Source organism: Bemisia tabaci, chromosome 4 (assembly GCF_918797505.1).
Source record: "Bemisia tabaci chromosome 4, PGI_BMITA_v3".
NCBI classification, from domain to species: domain Eukaryota; kingdom Metazoa; phylum Arthropoda; class Insecta; order Hemiptera; family Aleyrodidae; genus Bemisia; species Bemisia tabaci.
In genome coordinates this window covers 29,849,196-29,873,267 of record NC_092796.1, presented here as the reverse complement: position 1 = coordinate 29,873,267, position 24,072 = coordinate 29,849,196, and the positions used below count along the sequence as shown (strand labels likewise).

The following is a 24,072-nucleotide window of genomic DNA, read 5'->3' as shown; positions in this document are numbered from 1 at the left end:
AGTTGTGGATTTTCTCAACAAGATATAAAGAGGTTGCTTAATCTTTACGGCATTGCAATAGTCCGCAGTTTTGCTAAGTGCAGTCCAAACAGACGTCTTGGAACTATCTGTTGGATGATTACATGGACCTATGACTTTTTTATTCAATAATCGTAAATTGTGACCCTTTAGCTCTCGTCTACATGAATAAAAGCGTCAATTTGCAATGAGACAACCAATTAAACTTAGCCAAACGTATGAAAGTTGGAAAAAAAATTGAAAAAACAGGATAATTTCTCATTTTTTTTCTTTTTTTACAAATTTCACAGTTATTCACAATGTGGAAAAGATGTAGTATAATAGATAGAGATAATGGATTAAGTATTCCAAGCTATTAACGGTGGATTAAAAAAGCTCAAATTGGAGAGATACAATGTAACTTTTTTGTGTTTGAAGAGTAACCTTTGCTCAAAAAGTTCATGCTGAGGAATGAGGGTCACTTGGAAATTTAAAGACCTGGAGAAGTGATGAATAAAGGAAATAATCTGATGAAAGTTTTTAGGAGCGAGGTGTATTGGTACTGTTCCCGGGTGCAATTGACATTTCCGCACAAGGTTCCCGCGTAGGACACTGAAAAAAAAAAGAAAAAGTATTTAAACCCCACCATCCTTCAGTTATCATTTGTCTTGTGTAAGAGACAAGAGAAAATATGACAGAACTGCCAGAAGAAAACAATGACTTGTTCGCAAACTAACAAGAGAAAATTTGAAAGAACAGATTTTATCCACTTTTATGTTCGTTCAGTGGCTTTACATGCACAAATGGTTACATGGGTTTTGGAACAAAGAAAGGGGTATCATGTTAAAAGTGGAGTGGTAATTGCCCTAAAAACTGTGAAAATTCATCAAAAATTATTAACAAAGTCATTTAAACAAATCAGGAAAACTAGCACTTTACACGCGGAACTCCCTTACCTGTCGACGTCACAGCCGACTGCCAAAAATATCGTTTCAGATGGGTCCAGATTTTGACAACTTTAAAATCAATTTATTTGTCATTTTGAGTAAAAAAAATCCGAAAAAGTGACAGAGAGCTCAACTCAATGAGTAAGAACTTCAAAAAAGAAAAAAATAGGCGCCAATGAGCAATTGAACCATTTCCCGCTACCACTTAAATTGAGATTCAATTTCTACAAACCATTCCTAATTTTGAACATGCATTACTGCCATAGCAAATTCTAATACCTAGAGAAATGTCTAAAAATAATTGAGAGACCTTCTAAAAGGCATCTCAGAGTCGATGGCACACAAACCTTGACGTGAAGTTGAGACTTGAGAGTTCCAGCTCGCAAGATTAGCATAGCGGTGCGCCTTTGACATTCTTTCCCCATATTCATAGATTTTAAAAAAGTGCTACTCCTCTGATCAACATCTTTTGAAAATAGAATCTAAAACAAGTAAAAAAGAGAATGATTATAAATTGGTCCTCCAAGGCAGAAAACAGAAACCAAATTTAGTGAAGAAACTGATCAGAATCTCTATATAGGCCACTTATGCGCTTCTCACGTATAGAGATTCTAGAAAGGCAACGGGGGCATCATTCTTCAAAAAACAGAACGCTTATAGAGATAAGTATTTGTGCACTCAGCAGCCAACTGAGCAATGAAGACAAGTTCAATTAAAAATCATATTATATGTAAATGTTTCTGCCTTGCTATGTATTCTACAACTTTTAAATGCAATCAGTTATTCAGGACATAAATCATTCAATAAAAGATGTTTTGTTGAATTTTTCCTTACTCGATTTTTTCCATTTTTTTTTTCCTCCTTACCTTATTCTGCGAATCAATCCGTGCTTCGATCTGTCCATCTAATATTAGCTGCATCAATTCATCTTCCAGCTCTCCAACTGTTGTGTTAAGGGAAGCAGCCATTTTATGCATGTCAGCAGATAAATAAGGACTGAAAAAAAAAAAAAAATCAAACATCACTTGCATAAAAAGGGTGGTAGAGATGAAAATTAATTTGCAAGATACTGGAAAGTCTATGGTTACTGTAATGCAACAAATCGCAGAATTATACCAACGCAACAATACCGTTGCAACCGTTAAATTCTTGAGATTAAAATTGAGTTAGGCATTAGTCTTAAGAGACGAATAACACATTAAAATTTCTCCTCTTAGAAGGAAAGATCAAAAAGTTCTCCGAACTTCCTTGACACAGCTTTGTAAATGGCTGTATTGAGTTGATTTTGGGTGGTTTAGAAACCTGAAAACCTCACAAATTATACAGTATATTGGGTTTTCCTCTAGTTTGATCCAATAATTAACGGCATCATGTAAACTTGTGTCTTGCAAAAGTACCATTAGACTACGTAAGAGGTTACAGAGTACAGGAACAGGAAAGGAATGTTCAATAAAGTATTACATTGAATCCAAAAAATAAAACAAAATTTCTCAGCTTCAAGAAAACAAAAGCTGATGGAGTCGACGCCAAATAAATTTATGCACTATTAGACTGCGTCAGACGATCCTCTGTTGCAGTATAAAAGTACATTAACTTATTTAGCATGGACTTTGGAAAGGGGTTATCCTTTTGAATTGCGTTATACGGGGAAATCATTTTAAGTGCCATTAGAATTTGGAATATAAATGCTGGAGGAATAAAACAGAAAAATGAACGCACCTAAAATATTGAATAAGAGCACGGTTGCGGACTTGTGTGTAGAGATTATTGACATGTGGTGCAAGATACATGTCCAGGCAGAGGTTGTCTTTCATTTCATCCAGAAGTTTTAGACAAGATGCATACTTAGATTCATAAAACTTAAAAATCACATCACGCAGCTGAGGCTCCAGCTCAAGGAACAACTTGAAGGAACTTGAGAAAATAACATTCTTCTGTAGCTCCGAACGGTCGTAAGAGGCCAGTGCACACAAGCCACCATACATGGCAACATTGTTCGGTGATAGCAGTTCCGGAAAATCGCAATGATCAAACGAAGCCTGCAGAAAATACTTAGCAGCACTCTTGTAGCGTTTTGTTGCCAGTTCTGCCAAACCTGATGCAAAACAAGAACAAAAGGATAATTATTAGTTTATTACATTGAATCAGAAAGAATGAACACACATCAGCTGGGAAAAAAGAAAATGTTTGTTGTATGTATAGTCTCTCCGACATAAAATTTCATGAAAAACTAAAAAACTCATTAATAAGTTTAAAAAACATTTCTACAGAGAAAAAAAGCTAATCAAAATCCATCCGATCAAAAGCTGACAGTCAAGTTAAAGTATAAAGGTGAAGCCTGAGGCTGACTTAAGCCAATCAGCGAGTGCAGTTGCCCCTGCATGGCTACATCATTAGGGCCTGCCAATTGTCGTTTTAGACTGGTATTTTCAAAACAGGGATTCCTGCCATTTTGGGTTTAAAAACATCTGAGAAAATTCCTAGAAGCTCAGCTTACTCCACACTTCTAAAAGATGATTTAAAAAAATGGATGCTGCTAACTCGTTTGAATGAAGAAATTAAGAGAAGGGAATTTTAGAGCCACATGATTTTTCTTCCTTCCGTACATAAAAATGAGAGACATGGTTTTTACCTGCTGCGCATTTCAGCCGTGTAAGAATTGCCTGAGTTCCGTCTTTGCCTTCAGAGAAGTCTGGCGTTGATTCAGCTTTATTTACAAAATTCAGAACATGGGTCCAATTTTGCAGGTAAACACTAACTTTAATGACATTTAAACACATATTAACAACATGCTTGCCACTTGTGCAATAGTCGCGGGCTCTAGAATAACACTTAAGGGCATTGGAGAGGTCACCACAGTCAAGGTAATGATCACCAAGATCGTCATGACCTCGCCTTATCGATTCTTTGATTGAATTACTCTTGTAATTTTTGAGGTCAGAGTCTAACTTTTCTAATTTTAAAGCAGCTTTTTTCGTTTTCTGTTCGATCCATTGAGGATCCAGCGTAGGGATGTCTTGAATATTCACGCTACCACCAGTTACATCTGGAAGAGCTGAGGAACTGAAAAAAAAATAATATTCAAAAATTAGGATAAGATCAAGAGAAAGAGCAAGCAATTAAATTAGTTTGGCGTAATTGAAGAGATGGTTGCCGAAATAACCAGGACAGGCACAATAGCACAGGATGTCTATTAAAATATCATTTTGGATGTCCTGATTTTTTGATCCAATAAAATTACACTTGAATAAAATGCTTGAAACAATCAGAATTTTATGATCTATGGCTGATTTAAATGATGTTTCTCAGATTGTTCTTGATGAAGTGATCACATCGGATTTCCTGATATTTTCTGGTTTTTGTCCACAGTAGACCCCTTAATAAATGGGCTGTTTCTGCTCCTTCGATCGCAAACAAATACCACACTCAAGGAGTATTTTCCTCTTAAATATAAATATGATGAGATACCATCATAACTAAAAACTTGGATTTCTTTAGCAGGGTGGTAGGCTCATATACATGTGGACATCCAATCTTGTAATCCAACTGTGAGCTCATTTTTTAAAAAATTTCGGCCCTCAGGAGAATTTAGTTAAACATTTTTAAATAGCTTTTTAAAATAGTCAAAAAGGCACAGTTTCTATGACTGGCGGAACTGGCCCATTCCCATTCTTATATCTTCTTCCCATTAAAACCAAGTTTAGCTCCATATGTTGCTTTGTTTTTTAATTTGAGTACCAGTCCAGAGGTCATTTTCCACAAGTAAAAAAATAGAAATATACCAAAAAAGCTGTTAAGATGGAAATATTGTTGTTCCGTCACCGTTAGTCCCATCTTCACATCAAGAAGTTCATAAGAAGTGAAAATAATGTCATGAAAATGTATGAAACCCATCAAATTCTTGATCATGTTTTAAGTGAGAATTACTCTCCAGAAATTGCACGCTTTTTATTTCTTTTCTTTAAGGAAATGAAATATGATAGAAAATTTGCAACATTTCTAAGCTAAACAAGTTTTTTGTTTCAGCTCAATTCCAACCGTTCAACTTTTCCTCCAACTTTACTTCCGTTTTGGTCAAATGAAAAGTTGCATCTTGTAATAATACCCAAGAACACGACAATCAGATGAAGAGTTGAATGGAAACTTGAATCTAAGTAACGTTACCTTCCACTTTCCATTCAACTTTCATGGAATTGAAAGATGCTCTAATTTTGAAGAGGTTGATATTAAACTTCAGTTGACTTGCGCCGAAGCTGTATTCCTGTGAACTAAAAGCTAGCGGAGGAGATACTTGAATTCTGTTTGGAGATATCATATGGCAACAGCAATTGAATCAAATTTTATTGCATTCAACTTTCCATTCAACTTTTTGTTCGTTTTTTGTTGTTGAAAAGTCCAACTGAGCAAATTGGGCTTTACTGCCACAATTTATGCACTCTACTATTGAGAAAATTGACTAAATACTTACGCTAAACTGTCTTGTAATTTCTTGTGAAACAATTGATATAAATACACATTATAAGTTCCTTGAACATAATTTATTGCCATTTTTAGAGCTTCCTGGCGCAAGGATGGACAGTGATCAGCGATGTAAAGAAGCCTATACAGTTTTGCTAACCCTGAATAACAGTTGGCATACCACTCTAGATCCTGAAAATAAAAGAGAATTGACTTGATACACAATTGAATTTCTCACTACCTTCTAAGCTTAGATATAGCGCTCACTTGGCAACTTCTTAAAACATTTATACCTGCAATGACTTTCGCTTTGGATGCAAAAATATTCAACATTCAGTTTAATAACAGTAGGTAGATCTGTGACGACACTTACAATGCTTGAGAGATTGAAATTTGTTACTTTGATTGTTCATAATTAGGCTGACTAAACATAACCTGATGATGGTGAAACTGGTGGAAGACTTCTAAGGAAAAGCGGTATAAAAGAATTAACACATTCGCCTCATTTGACGAGTATACTTGTAAGCGCGGGCAGGACATATCTTAGTTGACGAGTTATTTCGCGGCATCTATCGGCGTTGCTATGCAATTTTTTAGTAGTGTTTTTTCACTTTTCCGATAGATGGCATCTCAAGCATTGCAACGCCGACAAATGGCGCGAATTAACTTGTCAGCTAAGATAATCTCCTGGGCGCCCGCTGACGAGTGAACTCGTCATATGAGACGAATGGGTTAAACTTTCTCACTCTGGTGACGTATAATAACGTAAAATACGTACCCCGGTCGCGGTGTTTCAAAATCCTTGCTCCTACTTTATTTAAGAAAGGGGGCCGAACCAACATCATTGCTTCAAACTACAGAGTATTTACTACATAGAGAAGAAAAATCACCAAAGTTTTAAAAAAGGACGTTTAGTAGGTATCTGTTCAGAAAATAAACTATGACAGGATGTCATGCAATGTCGCAAACCGAGACACGCATTTCTGCAATTTCACCATTGATGAAAGTAGACTTATTTATGCAAAATGAGTCTATGCTGATATGCTCGTTGTGGCATGAACATCCTTAACGATAAATAAAACGATAATAATTTTTAATGAAACAATACTTACAATACTTGGATTCTCGACTATATAGGCAGGTTCCTCTGTATTATCATTGTCTTCTGGAGGTGCATCTACTTGCATTGGTTCGACACTCTGTTAAGAAAAAAAAAAAGTTTAGCATAAAAACCTTCTTAGGTACCCGGAACAGAACGACTTTTATTTTTAAGATTGATTTTGCAGGTGCAGATAGCACTCTGAAACTGGATTTAATTGGTTACTGAAAACGGCACAACTTGGAAGTCCTAGATATAATGCATGACTAGACAGGGTGAGTATTTAGGCATTATGAAACAAGTTTCCTCAACAAAATTACACGCAGACTACGATTTGTGCCACAAAAACGATAGAGGGTAACTCTTGGTTAGGATATAAATTTTTCTCAATGTATGAATTTAAACTTCAAATAGAACAGGATAAATCACCAAAAGTAAACTCTCTGTAAACTTTAGATTGGATATATCAATTGTTCCCTACTTCTAATTTGCCATGGTTGTTAAATTGAAATGCCTTACAATAATTACGTAAGATAAAATCTTTACAAACAGCTCTTTAGTCAAGAGCGTAAAATATACTCTACCTTTCGTACCCTTGCTGATCTAAGGTGCACATCACAATCAGCTTTGTGAATGCGGAGATGGATGGGATTAGAGCAGAATGGTACTGCGATATAAGTCTGAGTAAAGAATTTGTCCCTATTACGTAGGTAAAATGTGTTACTGCAAAACTAATAGTGTTAATTTAATGGCTTCTATTGGTACAATGGTTCAGTTAGGATTTAATCTCTTTGATGTCTGGTCATTGCAAACATTATCCAGCAGTGCTAAATCCGTGGAAGAACGGAACAATGTGATCTCCCAAGTTTCAGAAACAAAGGAAGATAATGCTGGGTGTCAATACTTACTGATGTTTCTATCTAATAAGAATAAAACGTTTCTCGCTATCGGGTAATAACTAGCTTTCTGCAAAGAAAGAATATTTACTACTTTTTTTTTGGAGTTATAAAGAAGCAATGCTATTTACATGGCTTAGTGAGCAGGACCAAAACACCTTCTTACCTGGTAGAGTGGAGCTAAATTCATTGGCTGAGGCATATGGAAAATTTAAAAAACTGATTATAAAATTTCGCAAAAATTGTAAACTTATTCAGAATAAAAAAGGCAATAAAGAATTCCACAACTACGGAAAATTAGCGAGTCGGTAGGAAGAGCCGTAACAAGAAAATTTTTGAGGTTAAGTTTGGAATAAATAAAACCCTCAGACGGAGTCGACAAGAAACCAACCAATACAAATCGGGCTGCAGCGCCTCCAGCTCGTTGATTGGTCTCTTGATAACTGGCGGGTAAATATGAACTAAGTCAATGAAAAGTAAACCAGAATGATTAGGGTCGCCAAAAAATGCCAACAATGTGAAGTTTTAGAAATTTATAATCGCTACATAATCAAAAGACCCTAGGTTAAACAAACAGGATTAGTAAGAGATAAAATCATTTATTCCGATCTTAAGACATAGTTCTGCTGAGAGAGGTTGTTCTCAAATCACTCCTGGCAACTGCGAGTCACTGAAGTGATATTAAATTTTTACAGAATGAAATTTAATTTCAAATTATCTGGCAGAAAGAATTTCATACTATTTCATAGATTTTGCAGGGGCTAAGAATGCAAATTATGAATATGACAGAACAACCAAAGGATGTGATTTGATAACGAACTCAGAGGCTCGACTCTTAATAAAATTTTTCCAAAATTTCTGGGCTGTACAAACCTTCAAATATTTTTTTGAAATTTCAGGTTGCTAGAATTTCATGAAATTTTTCATTTCCAATAATTGTGTACGACAAAATTTTGCTCATTTTACGACATGCTTTGAAAAATACCATTCTCTCCTTCCTCTAGAAATTTTGCATTTTCCCCTCAAAACGGTTAAAGGAACCATTGAGGTATTTTTCATTGAAATGATACAAGCTGTAAATCATGACTCCAAGTTTATTGAATGGGCTCAATTTACAATTTAAATTTGGGTGAGAGGGTTCAGGAGGGAGGGAAGGACCGTGCAGTCACAAAATTATGACCTTGCACCTGATCAATTGAAAAGGGTTCAGAGTCGTTTTTGGGGATTTCCTTTCTCTCTATTTTGAACTATAATTAGGTTGCCTATGAAGATCAGCTTACTTGACACTATTTTGAAAGCTTTAATTTAAATAAAAAAATCACAAATTGGGAAGACTTTATTCGTCCTTGAGAATCAGCTCTACAATCTTTTGTGAAATTACCATCACTTCACAAAATATCATCAAACTCTTCCAATGTGTGGCATCCTGTTTCCTACCTACTTTCATCGAAAGCTTTTTTTCCTAATACACTTTAATTTTGGTTGTTATCCAATTAATCTACATTTTCTCCTTCGCGAAACAAAGCAAAAATTAATAAAATGCGACAAATACAAAATCGTCAATTTTTGAAAGTTCATAAGCATTCTATGAAAATTCTGATAAGCCTATCCATACCAAACATTCTGAAAATTTTCAGACCAAGAGTTTTTACAGGAGTTGGAATTTTTTAAAATTGATTTGTCTTCGTAGGATTAATAAAATTTTAGTTTTTAAAATTTTACAATCTGAATACATAAAGTTGATTTTAAAATATTCTACAGATGATGAATGACTAATTGACCCTATCCCGTAAATAATTTTGCTTCATCTTTCAATTTTTCTCATGGCTGTCTCTTTTACTGTTACCACATAATAAGGTATATTTGCTGATCAAATGAATGAAGTATAGTCAAACTTAAGGACAGTTATCAATGCCCATAATTGCTGTCTCTTTTTCTACATTTTAATATTATACTTCTAAAAAAGAAGTGGAAAAGGATGGAGGGGAGAGATAAAGAGAGACGGAGAAAGAGAGAGAGAGAAAAAAAAGAAGAAATAAAAAATGCAGGAGTTGAATTGCTGCAAGCATGATATAATATGTAATATATGGTACTTTGAGATATTATACAATGAAATTGATATTAGTAATGTATACAATTGTATTTATACACGAAAATGATACAAAGCTGAAGTAATCAACTGAAAACATAACAAAATTAAAACAATGTAGAGTGCAACTTGCTCATATTCATCTTCCGTTTCATATTGGTATACTGAATGGAATCAATGAGTTCATTTAGTCATTTTCTGCTATTCACATTTCAGAGGAAGAAGGAAAAAAATAACAAAGTCGAAGATATTCTGCGAATAGGAAGACATTCACATGTAAGATCATACATTTATTATCTAAGGCAAATGCTTCCACGTGAAGGCTGTAACAATGTACTCCTCGCATTGGCTAAAAAAATAATCGCTGTACACGTTGGTTTAAAGCTGTGCTTTTAGAGTGAGCAGCATCATTTATCAAATAGGAATAAAAAAAACTCGGGAGTTGAGTCATCAAATGAACGCACTTACGCAAAAGAAACTAACTTATGAAAGAAATCCAAAGTAGATAAGCTTCTTTGGCGCAGTTACGTCCAAAAATCACAAGCTTGAAGGCTAGGCGGATGATAACAAACTTACACATTCCACCGCCCGTTTCAGTCAAGTCAAGTTGAATCATTAAAAATGAGGGAACATTAGAAAAACTAATAATAAAAGAGGCCATGGTACAGAAAGCCTCTGAGCTTGTGTTTTGAGAACATTCAAAATATGTTCAAGAGCTCAAGAGACTTGGAAACACAGTGCAATTGACTTCCTAAAATTTACTCATTAAATTATACATTTTTGATCTTACGGCGTTGCAACACATCTAACATGCTCTCTTAATGTTGAAAATATAAAACAGGTGCATGAAAAGTACCTCAAATGTTGATAAGCAATATTTTCTGTTCACCTGATTTCTATTTCAAACATTATGGATACACGATAAATTCTAGCAACATTGCTGCGTCAGAAATGCGATTTTTTCAATACAAATACCTAGGTTGCTAAAAGACTAAAAAATACTTTCACTCATAATCATCAAAGTTTTTCAAAACAGTTTCATTAAAACACATGAGTAAAAGCGTTTGATGTTAGCTGTCTTTGGGAAGATGATAACCCCTATCATTTACAAGCTGTGTTGAATTGTGTTATGCAATGGAAATAGGGAGTCAATTCTGAAAATAGATTTTTTAGATGAGTCTAGATTGTGTCCATAAGCAAATCCCAAAGTAAGTACATCTCCAATTTTTCTCCAGAAATATTCTTGATAAAGTCAATTAGAGGGTCCAATTTTGTGCGCTATAAACTTTGGTCGGAGTCCGGGGCCGACTGGCTCCAAGAGTTCGAATAGAAAAGAGGATTGGGGGCCTCTCCTGATAAAAGGTGAAGGGAAGGTTCAAGGAGGTCCTGCAAGATTTCATGAAAGGCACCATATAGGGCCTCTAAATCTGGCAAAATGGGCCCTAGCTCCCTTGGCCAGTTTGCTCCTGGTCTATGCCCTCCATTTCCGAAATTGAATGAAAGCACATTCGCAGCGTCAGAACTTCTAACCTTATAGTAGTATCAACCGACTAGTATCAACATTTTCTGAGATTTTTTAAGAATTTTTCCTCCAGGTATTATCTGATTTTTCGGAGACAGTGAACAAGTATATTCAAGAGCACATGTAATGAAAATATGGCAAGACTTTCGTTTAGTAACTTTAGGAGTGAAACAGTAGATCGATTATCTAGATTTTTCCAACTTCTTTCAATGAGAAAATAAAGATCAAAGTTTTTCTATTGCACTCCGTTAGACAAAACGAAGTGAGCATCAGTGCTAACAATGCTCGCTAAGCTCATGGCATTTTACGCTATTGTAAAGATTTGAATACATTAATTCCGCACTTAAAAATGATAGGCTGAGTGTTTTTAAGAAAATAGGGATTAAGATTCAAATCCATCAATACATACTGTCAGGAAATTATACATAAAAGGTGATAAATACATCAAAACAAAAAAAAAGTTGAGAAAAAATCTAACAAAATTTCCATTTTTGGTTGCAAGTTTTGAGAAAATATGAGGAGTTATTACTTCATTTTTTGATTGATAATAAAAAAAAAAACTGAACTGACAAAAAATAATTGTTACAAACTAGTCACTTCGAACTAAAGGCTGGTATACTTGCACCAACTGTCCATTGGCAAAATTTTCTAAAAAATTTTTCACGTGAGGCAACTGGATGACAGAAATAAATAGAGTTTTAAAATAAAAGCAGAGAATTCATCTTCAAGTTCACCAAGTACTCACTTGTTGAAATAGAACTTTCATAAAGAAAGAAACTCAAGAAGAACATAGTTGGCAGGCACTATTCTGACCACCTTACAAAGAGGGGGAATCTAAGAGTAAGTTCATAGCGCTAACTGCACTATTGACATTGCTCATCTAATTGTTAGTACGAAAATGATCCGACGTCAAGTTGGCATTAAGAATTCACGTTGCTAACTTGATACTGCACTCAGATACATCCACCAAAGGTTCAGACCTCAATCTAACATGTATTGAGCCTGCTTCATAGATGGGAACTGACGCACACACATAGAATCATTTGGGTCCGAAGGGACATTGCCAACTTGAAGGCATTACATGGCATGAGCATGTATTGAAAACATTTTACGACAAAAATGGGTGGAAGTATTTTTGCTATGGTAGCATTGATGCTTTAAAAGAATGTGATATCTATTTCTATTATCAGAATTTAGGACACAAAAGACGGCTTGGATGGATGGGATCAGTTACCCGAGAATGAGGTGGTGAAGCATATAAAGGTCATTCGATATCCTGTATAGTATGTGCCTTACAATGAGTTGAGAAATAAATTGATAAATTTCAGGATCTAGTGTTTAAATAACAAGAAAAATAGCTAGTTTTGATATATTGGACACTGCCTGAGCTTAAGTACTGAACATTTACATTTTAAGGAGTAGTTTTATCACTGCTCCAGCAGCCGGATTGTTGAAACTTTAACTGGCTATGTCGGCGCGATAAGACAAGACATAGCCCTATCTACGCCGTGTAATATATCTATTTTCGATTCTTGTCGTGCCGACATACATTTCAACAATCGGGCTCCAGTTTGGAGAAAATGAAGTCTCTGTGCACTACAAAAAAAGCAAAGACAGATTTTGTTTCATGCCACCGAAATTGACAAAAATATTTGGACACATAAAATTGAAAAGATGATGGTTTTTGAAAATTCTCTTCATTTAATTACTTGTGAAGAGAAATCATAATATTTTTTCCTCATTAAAAATTATTAGGTCTCTGCACAAAGAGACCTTTATTCGATAACAGAAGCAGAGGAAAAATTCAACAAAAAAGCATTGTAAATCCGAAGGAATTAGAATGAATCTAACTAATTTAATTTCATAAAAATGATTTGCTTTCACTAACCAGTCGTTGACAAGAAAAAGGGAGAAAAACTTAACAAAATAAATTGGGCTATCTACAAATCACAGATACGGAAATTCTGTTAGAATTTCAGGGGCTAAAACTGGAAACTATCATTCCACTTGATGAAAAAATTAGTCTTCGATGTCTTAGAGGTTGTCTTCAAACAAAAATTTGTCGAAATCTTTAAGACAAAAGCTGCCTCAGAATTTTCAATAATTTAGACTGTCTGTTATAGTATATAGCAACCATCACACGTACAGTCCCTGAATGTACAGTTGACAGTGTGCGTTGCGCAGAGAATGTACAGTCGGCTGTGGCTGACAAATTTAGCCCGCGAATGTAATTGATTGTACAGTCAGACTGTATGTAAGATAGCTGCGTATTAGGTATTGCGATTTAATAATTCTGATTTCCTTTGCTTGAAATGAGAAATCTTTTTAGAATGTAGGTCTAATCAAAGCAGAGCTTTTTAATTGGATATAACAATGGCGAAACTGCAGCAATGCGTTGCTCGATTTGCGACGTTGCAGACTTCCTGTCATGCTTAATTTTCTACGTAGAAAACTTCTCAACGTCATTTCTCGAAAACTTTGATAGTTTTGATTCTATAAGTGAAGATTATGTATTCTATAAAAATTTCAAGCAATGAGTTTGATCTGATCTCCCTTTAAAAAATAAAAGAGAAGCAAAGATTTTGAAACACCGCAACCGACATAAGCATTGTTGCAGCTTCACCGGCGATACTCTTTAAAGCATATTCAAGAGGCTAACTTCGAGTAGAACAACTTTGATAGTCTTTGACTTCAAAACCTGTACTGTGGTATAATTTAAACAAACAATTCTGAAACGACATCAATAAAAAAACGAGAAATAAAAAAAAAGACGTTTAAGAGCAATGCATTATAAACTAAAGAGTGAAAATGCAAAACAGAAAGGAGACAAACAACTGCTAACGTTTGGAAGCTCCATTCTACGTATTGGCAGGCAAGTTATTTAAAAAAACAGATAGGGAAAAATAAACATTAAAATTTTCCTCTGTCCTCTTCCTGTTCATTAATACACTTTGGGTGACAGTCAGTCCATTTTGAAAGCACAATACCTCCTCAAAAATTCGAGTCAAGGATGAATGTGTGTTCTTGCAAAACGAGAGTTCGTATATAATGAATGCCGCTCATTCCTTCCAACCTGTTGGCTGAATTACAGTTTGGACAATTTTTATAATGAAGCCTTCTTCATGCCATTTAATTTCAATTTGTTTCAGATTACTTGATGAAATAAAATGTGGGATATTACTTTGATGATTTGAACAGTCTAACAAATTAGAGATACTTATTTTATTACAGCAACATCAGAAGTGGGAAAAAAAAAAAAAATTGGTCTATGTTCTTGGAATAAAGAAATTTCACAGTTAAAACAATCTTCCACAAGAGAAAAAAAATTTTGGACGAATTAACATAATTTTGTCTTTGCCAGTAAGACAGGATACGCTTGAGTTGAAATACAATTACAGGATTGGTCAATCATGTCCCATAATACCTTTATTCTACTACAGTTATGTCTGACAGTCAACACGCTACTAACACATCTTCTGATGACAAAAGCTGTTGAATCATCCAATTCGATAAAGATAAAATGAAGGCCAAATAATACAAACAACCTATTATCTAAATCTGTTTCAATTTAGTCTCTTTGTCCCCCATCAGCGAAACATAATTTCAATGATTTGCTTGCGATTTTGTCGCAATGTATGACAAAAAAGAGACTGGTTAAAGAATCTTAAAGTGGGCAGCATTGCTTCAATTGTTCATTCAATTGGTAGCGTGACATTTTCATGCACTACCTAACTAGATAATCGGACGAACTAATGTGGGATCCATCAAACGTACGGTCAAATACTTAGGTGATTACACGAAACTTAAGAATTGATTGCAGCTAATACACAAAAAAGTGTGAAAAGAGCTTTAAATATATAAAAAGTGAGAAACTAGAATGAGAAATCTCGAAGAATCATTAGTGGTTCAACAGGAATGTGCTGTGTCACACACTCTTACTTCAATACTATCGATCTTCATTTGGTGACTAAACATTCGTTCGAACTTTTTGAGATGACAATGATTCAAGGGATATGAATAGAGCAATTAGGGCGACTGAGAAATATATTTACACAAGTTTCATTCTCTGTTAATTTTTACAGGCTCAAAGAAAACTTCAAGAGGATGATTATACTAAGAAGCAAATCATTTTATTCATTGAAAGAAACTGTTAATGAAAAGAACAGTTTTTGAAGTACCTACGCCTTAATGTAAAACATTACTATCCTGCGACAGATATGAGTTTTAGCAGAGTCTTGATTTAGCCACAATGAAACATTTAGAATAAAATCAACTTTTTCATTCGTGAATTCTACATTCTACTGGGCACCAAGTTAGAAATTTTGGGAACAGTAGAAAATTTAAACTGAACTTCAAACCTGAACTTTTGCAGAGATTTTGACTTCGCTCTTCTATTGCAAAAAAGTAAGCAATGAAAACACAAGGAGTTACGAAAAATGAACCTACAGTAGCCAAAGAAAATAAAACGGTTAGTGTTTTTACTGCAGGTCTCACCCCCACAGGGAATTCAATAACATGAGAGCTAATTTATATCTTAGTTAGAGATTTCACCTATTGCAGGGGAAATTTCAGACTGAAATCATAGTGAAGAACCGGTTTTTCAGACTAAGGGATCAATAGATTTAATATGATTCCACCTACAGATGCACAGTGAAGTTTGCGATACCACATTGGATTAAGCAGAGTTTTTTATGTCATCAATTCGTTAAATAAGGCTTAAACTGACACCTTTCACATCATCTTTTGCTAATTAGCTTGGCAAAAATGATGCATTGGAGTTAAATGGCTGGTGACTACCCTCGGACAAATTCTAAGAACTGCTTCACAGCAAAAAATATGTGCCCAGACACTACAGATTTTACTGTACCAAAAATATTTAAAGTTGAAAGGAACAACTATTTTCTAGAGCGATTCTTTGAATTATGCAATGTTAATCTATAAATGCTGGTCGGTCGTTGAAAAAATAAACTCTTAATGGCAGAATTTAAACTATTTGTGGGTAGAGGAGATAAGAGACTTTTTTTTTCGCTTCCTGAGGAGAAAAGCTCAAAGTTAAAAGGCTGCACTTCTGCTAGTAAAAAATACAGACCAAAAATCGCACCATTGAGGTCAATCTATTTGCAAGGTTCACTTCCAAAAAATGTAAGGTCCATAACACCTTGTCAAAAAAGTCACTTACCTCCTCCTCTTATCAAAGGCATCAATTGACACTTTGCATCTATTCTAATAAATTTCAAACCATTTGGCATCAAAGACTTAAAAGTAACTACTCCTATCCTTATCACTTGTTTTTGCCATCCTAAATGTAAGTAAGTACACTTTTTTACTTCATTGAGATATTAATGTTGATCCTTCACTCTTGTAATTTGACTGATAAAAATACTACATCATTCATTGGTGATATATTGGTGTGTGACAATATCCCTGGTTTTAGATGCTGCTTCATTAGATGCAACAACTATCAATAAATGAAAAAAGGCTTCCGAAGAAAAGCAGTTCAAAAGAATTAAAATTCCTCACTCTGGTGACTTATCGACAGTGAAACTGCAAAAATATGTAACTCCGATGCAATGTTTTAAAATCTCTCCTCTCATTCTGTTTTTTGAAAAGGAATCGAATAAACATCATGCCTTGTAATTTTCACAAAATATTTTTTACATACAAAAGAAAAATCACGTAAGTTTTAAAAGAGTGATGTTTAGTAGTTTTCTATGTAGAAAATAAACTACGGCAGGAAGTCTGCAGTGCCGCAAACCAAGAACTGCATTTCTGCAGTCTCACCATCATTATGCTCTCTCACTATTAGTGATAAAAAATTGATAATTGCTACTTTTCTTCTATTAAATTCTTAAAAAATTGTTGATAAAGAGAAATTTTCTTTTGGGCTCACAGCATTTGAGAATAAAATGGTGTGTTGAAAAACAGCTATGCACCTGATTTATATATGTTTGCCTCAGCTGCCATGCGAAGGAAAAATTCCATAGGAACCTTCAGACATTGCCACATATACCTCGATAAAACATTCATACTTCAGGAAAGTTCTGCATATTTTTACATGAAATTTTCCGACATTTTAGATTGAATTGTGAACAAAATGGTTTAGAAAATTGGAAGCAAAATATCCACGATTTTATTACTATAACTGCTTAGTATTAGAGGAAACATGGCGACGTTTGATAGTTCATACAGTGTTTTTCTTTGGCATGGCAGTATGGCAACTTACAGCACACATTTTGAATTACTTTTAAAGCATTAACATTCAACCATTTATTATTGCAAGGCTTAAAAAACCAGTTTTAAAACTTTAGTTCACAACTTTAATGCTCAGGCACACTTTAGAAATTCAACAGCTGCAGCTGGCCTCAGTTAAATGACAGCCTATGTAAAATGAATCCGTATTATTTAAAGATGGGAGCAGTTGAAATTCCAAAATGTCCCTTGAGTCAATTTAATTTAAGAATGAAACAGGGGTTTTTAAACATTATTGAGATTCTCTTCGGCTGCATATTTAACGGTTGTTTGTTGACAGTTGTTTGTTTTTCCTTATTACAGAAAATTTCATCTAATATTTTGACATAGAGCTGCAAAATTTATTTTAGACTTCAAAAACTTAAACACTTATTTTCATCAGTCAAAGCTTGAAATTATAATCGTCCATTCTCAGTCTGGTTGGTCCATTTTTCAAAACATCTTAAAAATGTGGCTTAGTAAGCGCTTCATAGGTCCAGTGTTCTAATTTCAAAAACTTATAGAATAGTCTTCTCTTGAACATAAATCTAAATCTTTATTCATCCTATCTTTGCATACCTTCTCTTTAATTAACTATGGGTAACGCTGAAATCATTTTATTCCATGGTTAGTTGTGAAATTGTCCCATTAAAAAGTTTTAAAAATTGTGCGAAAACTTCCACTACTCTCATTAATTTACAGTCACACTGTCCCCAAAAGAGGATTCATCAATTTTTGACAAGGGAGCAAGTGTTTTCCAGCCGAGAGGTCGACTACTTGGTAGAACAGGCAATAAGTAAAATATTTCATGTACATATAGAAAAACCTTGTAATCCAAAGTAATTGTAATTGTATTTATTGCAATTCTTTTAATAAAATTTCCCTTCTTGAGGGAACTAAGTCCCTAGATCCTAGTACTGAACCTACTTTCTTCCAAAAGAAAGAAATAAACCTGACCAGTTCATCTGAAGACAGATCTCAGCATTATGGTGGTGTTACAACTTGAATATGTGAAGTTTAAATATTTCTGATTGACAGGAAGTTAGGCTTATCATTTTAAAAGCTGCCAAAAATAGCAGCAACAAATTTTAGCATCATAATGGTGTCGTAAGTCAGATAAATAACGTAGAATTCAAAGTCAGCGATGAACAGAAAATAAATCCAGGCTTTTTAGCCTACGCTCTGTCTAAAGAAGTCTGATAGAGGGATAAAAATGCTGATACGAGTGAGTATAGAGTTCTCCCAATATACAGCATGATTAAAAAGTTCTTATTGCTTCAGAAGGAATAAAAAATTGGATTGTTCGCATTTGCATATACTTCAGTGAAATGATGTGTGGCAGATCAATATTGAACCACTGTTCTAAAAATTAAGAGCAACATCCCACAGAGAAAAATGAAAAAAAAAAGAGTCAGAGATTCAATTTGCACGATTATATTTCCTGTGAATTAGATTCGTCAGCAAAACATATTAACAAATCAATTCTATAAAATCATGAAGATGACCAAAGACTAAAATTTCACAAAAACTACCAGAAAAAAACTTAAATTTTGGAGTTAAAATAACATAAAATAAAATGTTCATCCATCTCGATGTTCAACTATGAGTCAGGAATGTATTAAATAAGTTCAAAGATTGTAACCACATCAAACATTCAACAAAATTTTGAAATGGAGCTGAACTCAATTTTTCAAAAACTGAAAGGACAAATATGAGCAGTTTTTTGGTATGATTAAATGCAACTGATACACCAGACAGTTTGGAATTGAGTAAAATCATTTTGTATGATTCCTTCACTCTGACTAATTTTGCTTTGGATATTTAAATCAAGGGCAGCATTAGATATTAAGATGGTATATTCTCTTCAAAGGACGAACATTTCTTTCGTAAAAATGAGAGAAAAACCTATGTGAGCTTCCTCCTCTCACCTTAGAGTGATGGGCATGGTGATATAAGTCGAATTTTATTAAGCGAGTCAAATTATGATTGGCTCTCATCAAGTTATAATCCTTTGGCATTAAAAATTTCTCAACGAGAGCAAATATGGTTAAAGCTGAAACCTGTAGCTGCAAACAGAGGATTACTTAAAGCTTAACTCGTTACTTTTTACTCATGGATGAATCAAAGTTCCTGTTAGTCTCTGGTCATCTTCGAATTTAATTAAGTACACAACAAGAGAATGGAAAAAAAACAACTAAGTATGCACAAGTCTGTGATACAGTTGATAGAATCACTGAACAAAGGAAACAATCAACAATAGCAAGGAAACAAAGAATTTATTTAAACTGATTTGACCGAATCAGCTCTCATCTCTTTTGATCGAGAGAAAAATATTTGATAGTGCAAGGTATTCACTAGGACTCCGGGAGAAACATATGCAGTTGATATAACTCAAAAGCCAGATAGATGGATTCATTTTGCAATGTAAAAAACACACAAAAATGAGGCAAATTACATTTCTTCACGACTGACTAAAAGTAGTTTATCTCCTAAAAATCCATAATTTCCCCTATTTTTGATAAAGCTGAATGAATTAAAGAATGATTAACTTCAAAAATACGGCACACTTCTTCAAATAAACCATTCAGAAATATGCAGCGCATCAATCCTGACTGATTCTTGAGAACCATATCACGAGTTGACGAATATATACCAATTGTGCACAACAGAGCTGCTGACGAAAAACCTCGAGTATAGAATACAAAAAAAAATTCTACAACGTCTGACCAAACTGAGAGGAAAAATTTGCATCTAGAACTAACAAAATTGCTTCTTATTTATCAATTTTCTAAAGTATTATAAGAATTTTGGATGAATTTCTCTTGAAAATGTACAATTAGGTACAAAAATAAATCATTTTAAAAAGGAAAGTATCCTTAAAAGCATGCTGAAAGGGTACCATAAGGATATTTTATGCATATAAAGCAAACTTTCAGTACAGAATTACAGACATTCTGCTTCTAATATTTTGATATGGTTTCAAAATACTATCTAAAAAATAGAAAATTCGATCTTTGATTTCAGTACAAAATTTGTAAAATTTGACAAAAATATATGTTATTGGGTAAAAAGTCATTTGAAGGTAGAAAACTTTAATATTAAATGAACACTCACACTATGGGTACTTAGGTTACTTACTTTTTAAATGAATACATCCTTTCTTTATACAGCGTTTCTTCCTCAATTTAAATTTTTGGGTTTTTTCATTTCATTATTTTATTTAATTTTTTTCTTTTTTTTCTTCTTTTTTTTTCATTTTCATTTTTTAAACGTTATCCAACTTTTTTTTTCCTTTTTAAACCTATTTTACATTTTTTTTTAAAACTAAGCTTCGGTTTTCTTTAAAATTTGATTTAAGATTATTTATATTTATTTAGAAATTTCTTTCAAATACATGGTTACTTTGAATTTTTTTTTTGGACCAACAATGAGGCAGAGGAAAACACAATGGATGATGGAAAGGGAGGGGGTAGGGAAAAGGGTGCGTAAAGAAAAAGTAACTAAAAAATAAAATTTTTGTTTTAAAGTAATTAAAAATAAATAAAAATATATATGATTATATATCATTGAAAAGGGCTAATCATTAACTGCTATAGCGCCTAAGAAATATTAGAATGAAATTCAGTCACCATCAAAACAACTGCGTCCAAATTAAGAGAAAATCTACGAGATGAAAACATACCAACAGATATTCCGATTTTTTGATGTTTGATGGAAAAATACTGGAAGGACATGAGGGCATTCAGATAGTCAAGGAGACTGTGAATCGGAAAAATACTATTTTTTGACTAAACGAAATTCACTTCAACAAAAATTTTCAAAAAGTTCACGACACCAGGATCTAAGCAACAAGACATCGTGACCAAAACTTTACAGCCAAAAATAACCTTGAGCTTCTTTCCAATAAGTCAGCAGTCCAATTAGACTCTTCACTTAGAAAATGAGAGTTGCCAACATGAGCTTTTCAAAAGTTGCAATATGAGCTAGAAAGTTGCCAGTATGACTTAACCTGGTAATGAGCATTCTTTTAACCTTTAACAGAACGACTGAGAATGGGACATCCTAAATTTTAAAAATTTCATTGTATATTGCTCAGATAAAATAACTTTTTCTGTCTGATTCATGTTAGAATTAAAAAAAAAATACAACGGTCACATTTGCAGAACGTTACACTTTGGTACTGATTATTTCAGGAAGTTCAATTCAATCAATTTGACAGCAACGTCCGACTGAATCTTTAGAGACATTACAGATACAGAAAAATTTATTGTATTTGCACGCATTCGAATGCCTCCTGCTATCATGAGAAGACACGCTAAAACTACACGGTTTAATAGAGGGATAAAAAACAAAAGAAGTTGTTCACCTCTCTTGAAAAATGACACTTAAAGACGTTATTTCAATTTCAGATTGAATGAAAAAACTGACATCGGCAAAATGAAGAATCCTTTTCTACATATGATGATTTATAATAATTTTTTTTATTTGTTTGTTGATGATTTGAAACGGTTAAAAGGATTAAAAAAAAAAAAAATATTGTTTCCTGGTACTTTTGCTGCACTAGGTAAAAATGCCTTGACCAGAAAACTGCAGTTAATACACTGTATTTTACTCGATGGAGGTTGCGAAAAAGACACTGCTAGGAGACAAGTCGATGATTCCTGTGTAAGGCACCACTTTTTGGTAAATTGGTCGTAATGATTTACGAAATCTAATTGAAATTTAAAATGTTGGGAACTGCAAAAAATATTAAAACCCCCAAAAATGAAACGAACTGATGAAACATTTGAAAAGGACTAAATTTTTTGAAGAAAATTTTCCCTGAGAGGATTATTTTCATCATACAAACAGTTCTGATTGAAAAAGTAAAGATTTCGCACAGTTGATTGCATTTCTTAATGCAAAACTGCCATCAACAATTCTTCATTCTACTTGATTGCTCATTAACATTAAATGACAAGTAAACAAAATTTAAAAAAAAATAAATAAATAAATAAAAAAGGTAGGTAACAAAACGATAAAACAGAGGATGATTGTAACAATTACAGATGGAATCAAAATCCATTAAAAACAAAAGGAAAATCAAACTGACTTGTGCAACTATTTTCCCAGTCATTGTCATCTCAAAAATTAATTTCTCTAACAATAAATTTTCCACTAATTTTAATGGCTGCTTGAATCATTCAAGAATTTCATCGTAATCTCTTAAGATATTGGCTATAATACAATTTAAAAGGAACAATTTCATCCAACATGAGTCTGACATCAAAATAACAAATTCCGTACAAGCGCGATGATTCATTCATACCCAGTAATTAACATACACTGAGGCAAAAAAAAAAAAAAAAAAATTAACACCAACATTGAAATTCCGCAGCGAAGATATCTGCAATGAGAGCAAGATAAAGAAAATCGCTTTCTCTGGAATTTTTTACACGTTTGAGGAGGTATTGGCTGCAATTAGAAATTTATGGCCTGACGGACAAGAAAAATTTTGTGAACAAAATAAATACACAGTTTTATGATGCCAAATTGCCAAAATACCCAGGTCAAAGAATGTGACCTGGTAAATTTGTAAAATAAATTGTAAAATAAAGTCACAAATGATACTAAGTCATACTAAGTCATCACAATAATTAAAAGTGATATTTAAAAACTAAGAGATTGTAATTTTTGTTTGACTGGGTAAAAATATTACATTAAAATTATGGAGAAAACAGCGAGGAAGGAATGGTAGCTTTTTAAAGAGAAATGATAGTTCCATTTGACCTCTGTCAAACGAGAGGAAAAAATCACCGAGTGGCAACAGGCAGGAAAAAAAGGGATTAGTTAGCCACTGGATGTTCTTATTTTCTTTTTTCAATATTTGGACGCAGTTTATCTTCAATGTAATTTTAACAGTAAAAACAGCTATAAAATCTCCATTTTTCAACTTACAGGCTCCATTTTACAAGCATTGCTATTTTTCAAGTGAAGGTTGTCAAAATCAGAGACTAATTTTTTAATGTGTGATAGTTTGTCATGAAGGTACTGAAACTTTTGCTTAGTTGCTTGATAATTCTTGTTATTCTTGACTGCTTTATACCTCATCACAATTTCTTTCTTGATTTTCTGCAACAATAAATCAACCACGATAGAAAAAAAGGCAACATTTCTGTGTGTGAAGAGAATGAACATTAAACATGTTAAGTTTCACTTAATTCCATGGAAAATTCTTTTAACCCATTGACTTAAAATGACGGCTCCCAGCCGTCCACTGATTGTTTGCATTATTTCGGCGATTCTCCGGTAGATTGCGTTCTCATCAATTTTTATATGAGTAGTGTGGCTACTCTATGACTTAATGTGTACGGTAATTTCCTGTTTCGTTACTGTATTTTCATATTACTGTGCGTTTGAACATGAAATAACCTCAAAATTTTCTGATTTTCGCTGATTTTGCGACTTTGATAGCTATAAACCACAATAAAAAAATCATTTTGTTCAAAGTTTTCACCATTTTTCTCAAACGTTGTATTGTGAATGCTTCTTGTGTCAATTTTCACCCTTAAAGAAGGCATTTCTGGATTATTTTGAAGTGTTCAAAGTTACTGATTTTCGTCAAATTAAATCATAAGTCAATGGGTTAATGCTCTTGAAAATTTCACCCATGTTACTTTGGGTGATCAATTTTCCACAAAACTGATCAATGAGGAGGATAGGACAGCTTGCAATTGAGAGGAAAAGTTGCCATTGAAAATTTCGGAAACTTATGACTCTTAAAAATTTTCCAGGTTTTTTAGACGGCCAGAAACCTTGCAAATTAAGAGAAATAAGTAGCAGATCCTTTCGCGATC

General features: G+C 33.7%; 2 protein-coding genes across 2 annotated transcripts in view; both read right to left on the bottom strand.

Moving 5' to 3' along the window:
* Positions 1-269: 269 nt before the first annotated feature.
* CSN1b (COP9 signalosome subunit 1b) lies at positions 270-7,750 on the bottom strand. Its single transcript, XM_019050048.2, has 8 exons — positions 7,564-7,750; positions 6,515-6,601; positions 5,413-5,594; positions 3,577-4,007; positions 2,664-3,039; positions 1,811-1,940; positions 1,292-1,426; positions 270-609 (listed from the first exon to the last, which is right to left on the bottom strand). Exons 1-8 carry the CDS (start codon positions 7,597-7,599, stop codon positions 538-540), a joined length of 1,449 nt encoding a protein of 482 aa, XP_018905593.1. The 5' UTR covers positions 7,600-7,750; the 3' UTR covers positions 270-537.
* A 1,698-nt stretch (positions 7,751-9,448) lies between these two features.
* Positions 9,449-24,072, bottom strand: part of Su(Tpl) (Suppressor of Triplolethal) — a 71,491-nt gene continuing 56,867 nt past the window's right edge. The window contains exon 10 of the mRNA XM_019049694.2: positions 9,449-23,347. Coding sequence (XP_018905239.2) covers positions 23,165-23,347 — 183 coding nt within the window. The 3' untranslated portion in view covers positions 9,449-23,164. The remainder of the gene's footprint in view (positions 23,348-24,072) is intronic.